General features: G+C 37.9%; 1 protein-coding gene across 4 annotated transcripts in view; it reads left to right on the top strand.

Annotated features, from left to right (window-relative positions):
• The window catches only part of CLDND1 (claudin domain containing 1), a 10,708-nt gene extending 2,474 nt beyond the window's left edge, over positions 1 to 8,234 (top strand). The window contains exons 2-6 of one of the 4 annotated variants that reach the window (XM_014541039.1): positions 574 to 625; positions 850 to 1,156; positions 3,470 to 3,580; positions 5,261 to 5,398; positions 5,564 to 8,234. In XM_014541039.1, coding sequence (XP_014396525.1) covers positions 868 to 1,156; positions 3,470 to 3,580; positions 5,261 to 5,398; positions 5,564 to 5,784 — 759 coding nt within the window. In that variant the 5' untranslated portion in view covers positions 574 to 625; positions 850 to 867 and the 3' untranslated portion in view covers positions 5,785 to 8,234. Of the gene's footprint in view, positions 1 to 573; positions 626 to 848; positions 1,157 to 3,469; positions 3,581 to 5,260; positions 5,399 to 5,563 lie in introns of all 4 variants that reach the window. The other 3 variants (XM_005867972.2, XM_014541038.1, XM_005867973.2) reach the window with 3 other exon arrangements.
• Positions 8,235 to 8,436: the final 202 nt, after the last annotated feature.

Here is an 8,436-nt window from a genome sequence, read left to right as displayed (position 1 = left end):
GCCTTCGACTCGGCCCGACCCGCCTTGACTCACTTCACTGCGGCCATCGACCGCCGCCGCGGAGCCCGCGTCCACGCCTTCCTGTTGCCTAGTGCACACTTTTCTCTGGCGGAGGAGAGTTCGCTGAGTTTGCAGATGGGGAGGTGCAGGAGTGTCAGGACGGGAGAGCACTAGGCGCGAGGAACGTGCCGGGCGAAGGAGCCTGGCTTCGCGTTCCTGGGTCAGGGCAGGTGGAGATCCAGCATTCGGCGTGGTTTTGTCCTCCTCGCCGTGCTCTGCACCTAAAACAGCCTTTCTCTGTGGGTTCACAGATATCTTCCACGCCGTGTTCCTGGTTCTAAACGTGGTTTTTAGGTTTCCCTCTTGAGAGGGAACGGGGAGGAGCGGATTTCCCTCCTCTGCTTCCTTTTCCTCTGCCCTTTTCACACCCCGACCCCGGACACTTAATGCGCTGCAGCTCGTATACAAACTCAGTCTGTGGTTAAAAATTCACGCAGGGTGCATTGCTGACTCTGGGCATGTGTGTTGTCTGCATCTGTAACGTGTACGTCCTTTTCAGTGTTGTCTGTTTTAGTGTGCAGGTGAGAGACTAGAGAACAAGACCTCTGTCTCCATAGCGTCCTGGGTATGTGAACTTTCAATAAGTACTTTCATGCTGACTTGTTTTGAACTTAATTTAAAACATGCTTTTTTAAAAAAAAAACAAACTTCTTCATGAGTAGACAATGAGTAGACATTACTTTAAATAGTCAAAGGATGGGAAATAAAGGGCGATTTTGAGATAATTTCTTTCAAAATGATCTTTATTTGTCCTTGGTTGAGTGTAACGTTTCTCCAATTTTTATACAGAGCAGTGTGAATGCCAGAATGGATAACCGTTTCGCTACAGCATTTGTAATTGCTTGTGTGCTGAGCCTCATTTCCACCATCTACATGGCAGCCTCGATTGGCACAGACTTCTGGTATGAATATCGAAGTCCAGTTCAAGAAAATTCCAGTGATTTGAACAAAAGCCTCTGGAGCGACTTTGCTAGTGATGAAGCAGATGAAAAGACGTACAGTGATGTACTTTTTCGATATAATGGCACAATGGGATTGTGGAGACGGTGTGTCAGTATACCCCAGAACGTATATTGGAATAACCAAGAAAGGACAGGTATTCCTCGTTTTAACTTCTTTATCCTTTACCTGTTCAAATAGGAACGAGGTGATATGATGATGACCCAATTATGTATAACTGGTTTGTGAGTTCTTTCTCTCCTCAAAGAAATAAATCTGTGTTTTTCTCTCCATACCACCTTCTACCCCCGCCTTTCATGAGTTACCATTGTACTCATAAATATTGGTTGGGTGAGTAACTGTCCTTATTCTGAGAAAGACATTTTAAATCTTTGTACTTATATACCTATTTATTAAAAGCCTTTTTATTCATCTCACACATCATGGGGAAATAAATGGAAAAGTACAAATAAGACTTTAAACACTTAGTAACTGGTAAAAAGGACTAGTATCCAAAATCAGATCAACAAATACGAATTGATAGTTCTTTTATATGTTAGCTGTGTTAGTAGGTATTATCATTTGCCCTCTAAATCTTAGTATAATTTGACCAACTCTACATTTATATCTGTGCATATTTGAGACTTTTACAACAACCTTTTTTAAAAAAAAAGATTTTTTTATTGATATTTAATGAGAGGGGAAGGGAGAGCGAGAATCATCAACATGAGAGCAGAACAGCAATCAGCTGCCTCCTGCACGTCCCCTACCAGGGATCAAGCCCGAAACCTGGTCATGTGCTCTGACCAGGAATTGAACCAGCAACACTTCAGTGCCTCGGACAACGCCCAACCAACTGAACCACACCAGTCAGGACTGTTTTACAACAATCTTGATAGAGCTTATAGATTAAAGATGTACAGAAGAAAAATAACCTAAGAAATTGTCTCTCACGTTTATTTTGCAAGCATTCTTAACATTTAAAAATTTTAATTTCCAGTTATTAAAATGGAAACTTTAGAGCTCTTTGTAAGGAACAGCTTTACATTTTGTGTGTTTTTTTTAATTTGTGACTACTACTGTTGGCCTGTTGGTGGGAATCACTGTATTCAGATCCCAGCACAACAGGCTTGAGTAGCCATACATCAGAAGATGGATGTTGTGATTTTATATGGAAAAAAAAAAGTAGTTTGTAAGAGGGGAAAGTAGGTTAAAGTTTATTGTAAAACATTTAACTATTAGAGCATAGGAGTACTTGATATTTGAATTTAGCAACTATTTATCCTTCATTCAACAAATATTTATTATCTGTCTCCATATTCCAGGGCCTAGAAGTTGGGAGTACATCAGGAAAAATAAAAATAAAAATTCTTACTCTGGAGAAACTACTTACATTCTAATAAGGTGTGACAGGCAATAAACATAGGTATAACAGTATAAGCAATAAATAATTATATAAAATGTTAGAAGATGACACATGCTAAAATATAGCAAAATAAAGGGGAGTTGGAAAAACATGATGTTGATGGGATAAGTTACAATATTCAGTAGTATAGGCTCCAACAAAAGACACCACTTGAGTAAAGACTTGATATAGGTGAAGGTGTTGGCCGAATAGGTCATTGTGGAGACAGGAGATCATTTAGGTTGGAAGAAACACCTACTGAAAAGCCCTACGTTGGGAGCATGCCTAAAATAGTCAAGGACCAGTGAGGGAACCACTTGACTGGAATGGAGGGAGAAGGAGGTGGGTATTCTATCAGAGACAGCACTCGGGGTGGAGTAGAGCAAATCATGCAGGATTCTCTAGGCATGAAGAGGACTTTGGCTTTTATGTGATGGAGTCATTGGGGAGCTTTGAGCAGAGGAGAGATGATCTGCTCACTTAGGCTGATATGTTGAATACAGGTGTCAGGCAAAGGTGGAAGCCAGGAGACTAATTAGGCTTATGCACTAATTCAGGTGAGAGATGATTGTGACTCAGACCAGGGTGGTAGTACTGAGCATTGGCTGGATTCTAGATATATTTTGAAGGTAGAGCCTCTAGGAGTTCCTGATGGAATGCATGTGGACAAGAACGACTAAACTTTCTAGGCTGAGGAACTGGAAGGGTAGAATTGTCATTACCTGAAATGGGGAAGATGGCTGGTGGAGTGAGGGAGGGAAGAAGATCAAAGTTCCTATTTATTTGTTGTTGTCCGCTGCGCCTCCTCCTTCCTAGTCTTCTTACATATCTATTCTCATTGATTTTACTTTTTCCCCCCTTTCTTGTGCCCAGGTCTTAAGCCTGCCACTGAGAACTAATGCTATCTATTGGGCATTGATCCTACATGTCAGAGCTAAAGATGTTGCTGTCTCCTCTGGGAACATCTCTCTCACTTTTTATTTCAGAGAATAGTTACTTGAAAGAGATTTTTTGTTAAATGCTTAGTATTAAAACAGCAAGCAATCATTGTTATTCTTGTTCCAGAATCATTTGATGTGGTCACAAGATGCACGAGTTTCACGCTAAATGAGCAGTTTATGGCGAAATTTGTTGAGCCCGGAAACCACAATACTGGGATTGATCTGCTTCGAACCTGTGAGTACTTTGATATCAGCAGGACAATTAGGGAAAAATAGGAAATAAGTTTGCCTTTTTACGAACTCTGATTTTGGAACAAGATGAGTTATTATATTGTGTCAACTTGAAATAAGATCTCTAACAGTGACAAACTCTGATATGTTCATAACATATTTTAGAAGTTAGGTGCACACTTACTAAATTGCAAATAGGAAGTTGAGAGAGGAAAAATAACACATTGGATGACAGAATCCAGACCCTTCAAAAGGTATTTTTAGTGAGCCCATTTAAAGAGGAAATTTAATAGGGATAAGTAATAAATTCCTGTATTTGAGTTAAACACTTAAGCTACCTGAGTTCAGTTAGGGATGTGTGAACACAGTTGACTGTAAGTTCTATATGAGTCAATTGAATGTCAGGCCTGCCCCAAGTGTTAATCCAGTCTTAGGTGATAGTAACAGAACTGTAGATGTCAAAAATAAATGAAAGTATTTATTAGGAGTATTTATTATTCCTTGAGGGTCAGACTACCCAGGAACCTACTGTCTTTAGTTTTGAACCTAGTTTCCAATCTATAAAGACTTATTAGAGCTTGCCTAGAAGAATGACCATGTCATGAGAAGAAACATTTAATAAAATGGCAAGTACTTAATTTTGCCTGGCAAATGCATAGGAAGAAGTTTATTTTATTTATTTTAACAGTTTGAAGGAAAGAGAAAAACTTTTATGTAGTTCTAGAAGTAAAGCTAGCATTAGAAGGTAGATGTGGTTTGGTGTTGATATTGATACATTGCTATTAATTAAAATAATTTAAAAATGGAATAGGATGCTTTGTAAAGTCACCAGCTTTCTTCCCATGTGGTTGAAGGAATTTATGATAATTAAAACTGCCATTTATCACCCTGACCAGTTTGGCTCTGTGGTTGGAGCATCTGCCAGAGGACTGAAGGGTCATGGGTTTGATTTCCAGTTAAGGCATGTACCTTGGTTGCAGGTTCAATCCCTGGCCCTGGTGGGGGCACGAGCAGGAGGCAACCATTCGATGTGTCTCTCTCACATCGATGTTTCTCTCAGTTGATATGTCTCTCTGACATCGATGTTTCTCTCTCCACCTCCCCCTTCCCTCCCTTTTACTCTCTCTGAAAATTAATGGAAAAAATACCTTGGGTGAGGATTTAAAAAAAACAAACACCACCAACAACAAATCTCCCATTTTATTGAGTCCTGGTATATACCAGATCCTCTACTTTGCACTTTATGTATACTCTTTCAACAGTTTTTTTTGTGTGTTTTTTTTTATCATCAACATTTATTGACTTGTTATAACTGCCATAGATCCTCTGAGGACTTACATTTGCTTATATGTAGAGCCAGAATGTTTTGCCTCAAATGCTGGCTCTACTAGTTTGTAGGGATGTTGGGAGGGTTAGTACACAGAGCATCTATGGAACAGTGCCTGACACTTAGTAAGACCTGTCCCGCTGAGGTCAGTAGTTGTTAACTTTTAGTGTCTTTTTACTTTTACATTTATCAGGACAAAGTGAGCATTTTTTTGAACAGTGTGCTTTACAAAACAAATCTCAATATTCCTTTCTCATTTTTGAGAAAAGATCTACGTAGAATAGGAAAGAAATTTCCATTGTGGGAAAACTGTCTGGAATTATGGTAACATGTTTTTCCTCTCTTCTTTTCTTCCAGATCTTTGGCGTTGCCAGTTCCTTTTACCTTTTGTTAGTCTAGGTTTGATGTGCTTTGGGGCTTTGATTGGGCTTTGTGCTTGTATCTGCCGAAGTTTGTACCCCGCCATTGCCACGGGCATTCTCCATCTCCTTGCAGGTAGGTCTTGTCATCAGATTTAGCATTTTATCTTCTTTCTGTCTCCCTGGAGACCAAAGAGTTATAATTCTAAACATTCATATATTACTGCTCTGTCACATTGCCTGAAAATCTCTTATGGTGCTCTTACCTAGCAATGTTTTGTTTTCTACATTTTCCTCCAAGGTCTGTGCACACTGGGCTCAGTGAGTTGCTACGTTGCTGGGATTGAGCTACTCCACCAGAAACTAAAGCTGCCTGAGAATGTGTCCGGTGAATTTGGATGGTCCTTCTGCCTGGCTTGCGTCTCAGCTCCCTTACAGTTCATGGCTTCTGCTCTCTTCATCTGGGCAGCTCACACCAACCAGAAAGAGTACACCTTAATGAAGGCATATCGTGTGGCATGAGTGGGAAGCTAGCTGCTATACAATTGCCATTTTTATTATTTTTAAAGAGTAATATTTTCCCTCCCCCAATTTTTTTGAATTTAACTATTTTTTTTGCAGATATATCACTCTATCTTGAAAATCCACTTTATTTATTCACACAGTTGTTTTTTAATACAACTAAAATTTATATGCATTACTGTGAGTGATAAACAAACTAGTCTAGGGTCAGAGTCTAGACATAAGGAAATGGGTAGATACTTGGCACAAATTTTGAAAGATAACTGATAGTGGGAAATTGACCCAGAACAAGTTCTGCTGATGTCTGTTAGACTTTTCAGTAAAGTAATTATATTCACTCAACTGGAAATTTTTATTTTCATTGGGAAACCTCATCGTCAAAACTTATGTTTACTTTGCCGTTATAGTTAGCTAGTCAGCCAGAGTTATTAATGCTGTTTTCAAAAACTTAAGCTACATAACATAGGGAAATTATCTAAGATCCTTTTTCCTAAATATTGGCATATAACTTTCATTAAGATGAAATATGGCAGCTGTTGATCTATACCGTGTCTGTCTACAAGAAAAGAGGTGAAAAACAATCTTACGTACTTGAAATTTTAACTTTGGAACTACAGGAATTCCAATTCAGCCAGATAAGAAGATTAACCTTATTTTACTTTTTTTTTTTTTTAATCTTAGAGTGTCATAGGATTTTCAGTACCACCAAACATTAAAGGGGATTTTTGCTCCTTCCCCTTTAATACACCAGACTTATTACAAGAGTGCTTTCTTTTTAATACCACTTTGGATTCACAGAGTAAAATTCTTCAACTGCTATTTCTTTATTTCAACTAAGTACCATAAAGAACGTTCCACCATAAAGACCCTCTGGAGTTAGGAAAACTACCACAACCAGCTGGTCATTAACTTCCAAACATGGTCTTTATTTCTTGTGGTGAAATGATGTGCCTTTCCTTGCCTAAGTCCCTTCCTGGTGTGTATCAGCATTATTTAATGTCTTCTAATTCAGTCATTTTTTGATAAATATGTCTATAAACATTGAACTTTTAAAAATCTTATTTACTTATTTCATTACTATAGCACTTGACAGATTTTTTTTTTAAAATGTAACTTAGTGATTTCTTACAATATCCTAAATCTGTCTTTTATACAAAATAAACTTAAAAATGAGAAGAGACTCAGTTGATTTAAATCTCAATATGTTAGGATAAAGAAGTACAAGATTCTAAATGAGCATTTCTGTGGAAAATGTTTTTTTTCTTTATAGGCCTATTTTTATGCCCAGTGTTTGGCTCTCTGTTTTATCCTCCAAGAACTATGGGAACCTCTTGACACCCACTAGGAAATGAGAGACTCTATGTCATATGTTTCGCAGTTTTAAAATATGTTTTCAAAGTAGTATTGTGATCTCTATCATACTTAATGTGGCTAGTTTTTCATAAGTTCATTTAATGGCTGTGGATTTGTGTTGTACATTAAAGAAATAATCGAGTCAGTTTTGGATTTCCAGCAAAGCCAGTATTACTCTGCAGCTGATTATTGCCTATGAAATGGCTTGCTGCTCACTTTTCTTTCTCTTCCTAACTCTTGAAGTGTCATTGCCCTCCAGTCCTATAGACAGGAGAAAAGCTAAATGAGCAAACAACACTTTTGGGAATAGGATTTTTAAATTGTTGAACAACAGGGCATTTTTGTGTTGGGAATTCATTTAAACAGTGGTCCCTGCTTCTTGTCACTCCAAAGTTATCTGTCACTGTCATTGTAGTCCAGAAACCCAGTCAGAACTGGCCTTCTGTGTCACAACCTCACCAGTAGCATCCTGTAATATGGAAAGCTAGCACCATAAGCCCTGGTGCTAAATGGGTGTTGTAGTTGATACTTGAAGCACATTGCAGAGTAGCTGAGGTCATCCTCTCCTGTGAGGACTTTTTTCTGTGGAATACATAGGGCCATGTTGTTTCATTTGATATGAAAACTATGGTTTTTCAGCTGCACCATGATTCTAAAGAGGTAGAATCATATGAATTACTGATATTTGGCTACTTTTTAAAGTTAAACTAATACATAAAATGAGTGGCAAGTAAAGTCCTATTAATCTCTTTTCATCTAATCTTTGAAAGTAACCCCCAAAGTAAAAAATTAATTTTCAGATTTTTCAGAACATGAGCTTTATGGCAACTTTAAGAAACCTGTTTTAAAATCTTAATTTTATGGTTTCTAACCTCATAACTAAGTGATGTGAATATGTTCTATATGCTTTTTAGCAAAAGACTCATTTCAAAATGTCTTAGGGATAGCCATAAAAATAGTAAAAGTTAAAACAATAAAATGGCATTATTTTAGAAGAATTTATTTGTTCAGTTAACTCTGTACTTGCTATCCATGTCATGATACACCAGAGTCTCAAGAATTTAATAGTAATGTGTTAAAGTTTTACCTTCTCTAAATATTAGTGTATGTGTGGTGTGTGTGTTTGTTGGGGGGGTGGGGGGTAGACTTGATAAGTCACTTATAGGTGACCTGATTTAGTCACACAAGTGAGAAGAGTGATATGATCATACAACAAATCAATTTAGAGTTTGTTTTCCTATCCCAAAGATGACATCACATTGTAGACTGGCAGTTAAAACTTATAATATAGATCCAGTC

This window comes from Myotis brandtii, unplaced genomic scaffold (genome assembly GCF_000412655.1).
Source record: "Myotis brandtii unplaced genomic scaffold, ASM41265v1 scaffold257, whole genome shotgun sequence".
Lineage (NCBI taxonomy): Eukaryota > Metazoa > Chordata > Mammalia > Chiroptera > Vespertilionidae > Myotis > Myotis brandtii.
Note: the sequence above shows the minus strand (reverse complement) of the source record. Positions and strands in the feature narration are given on the sequence as shown.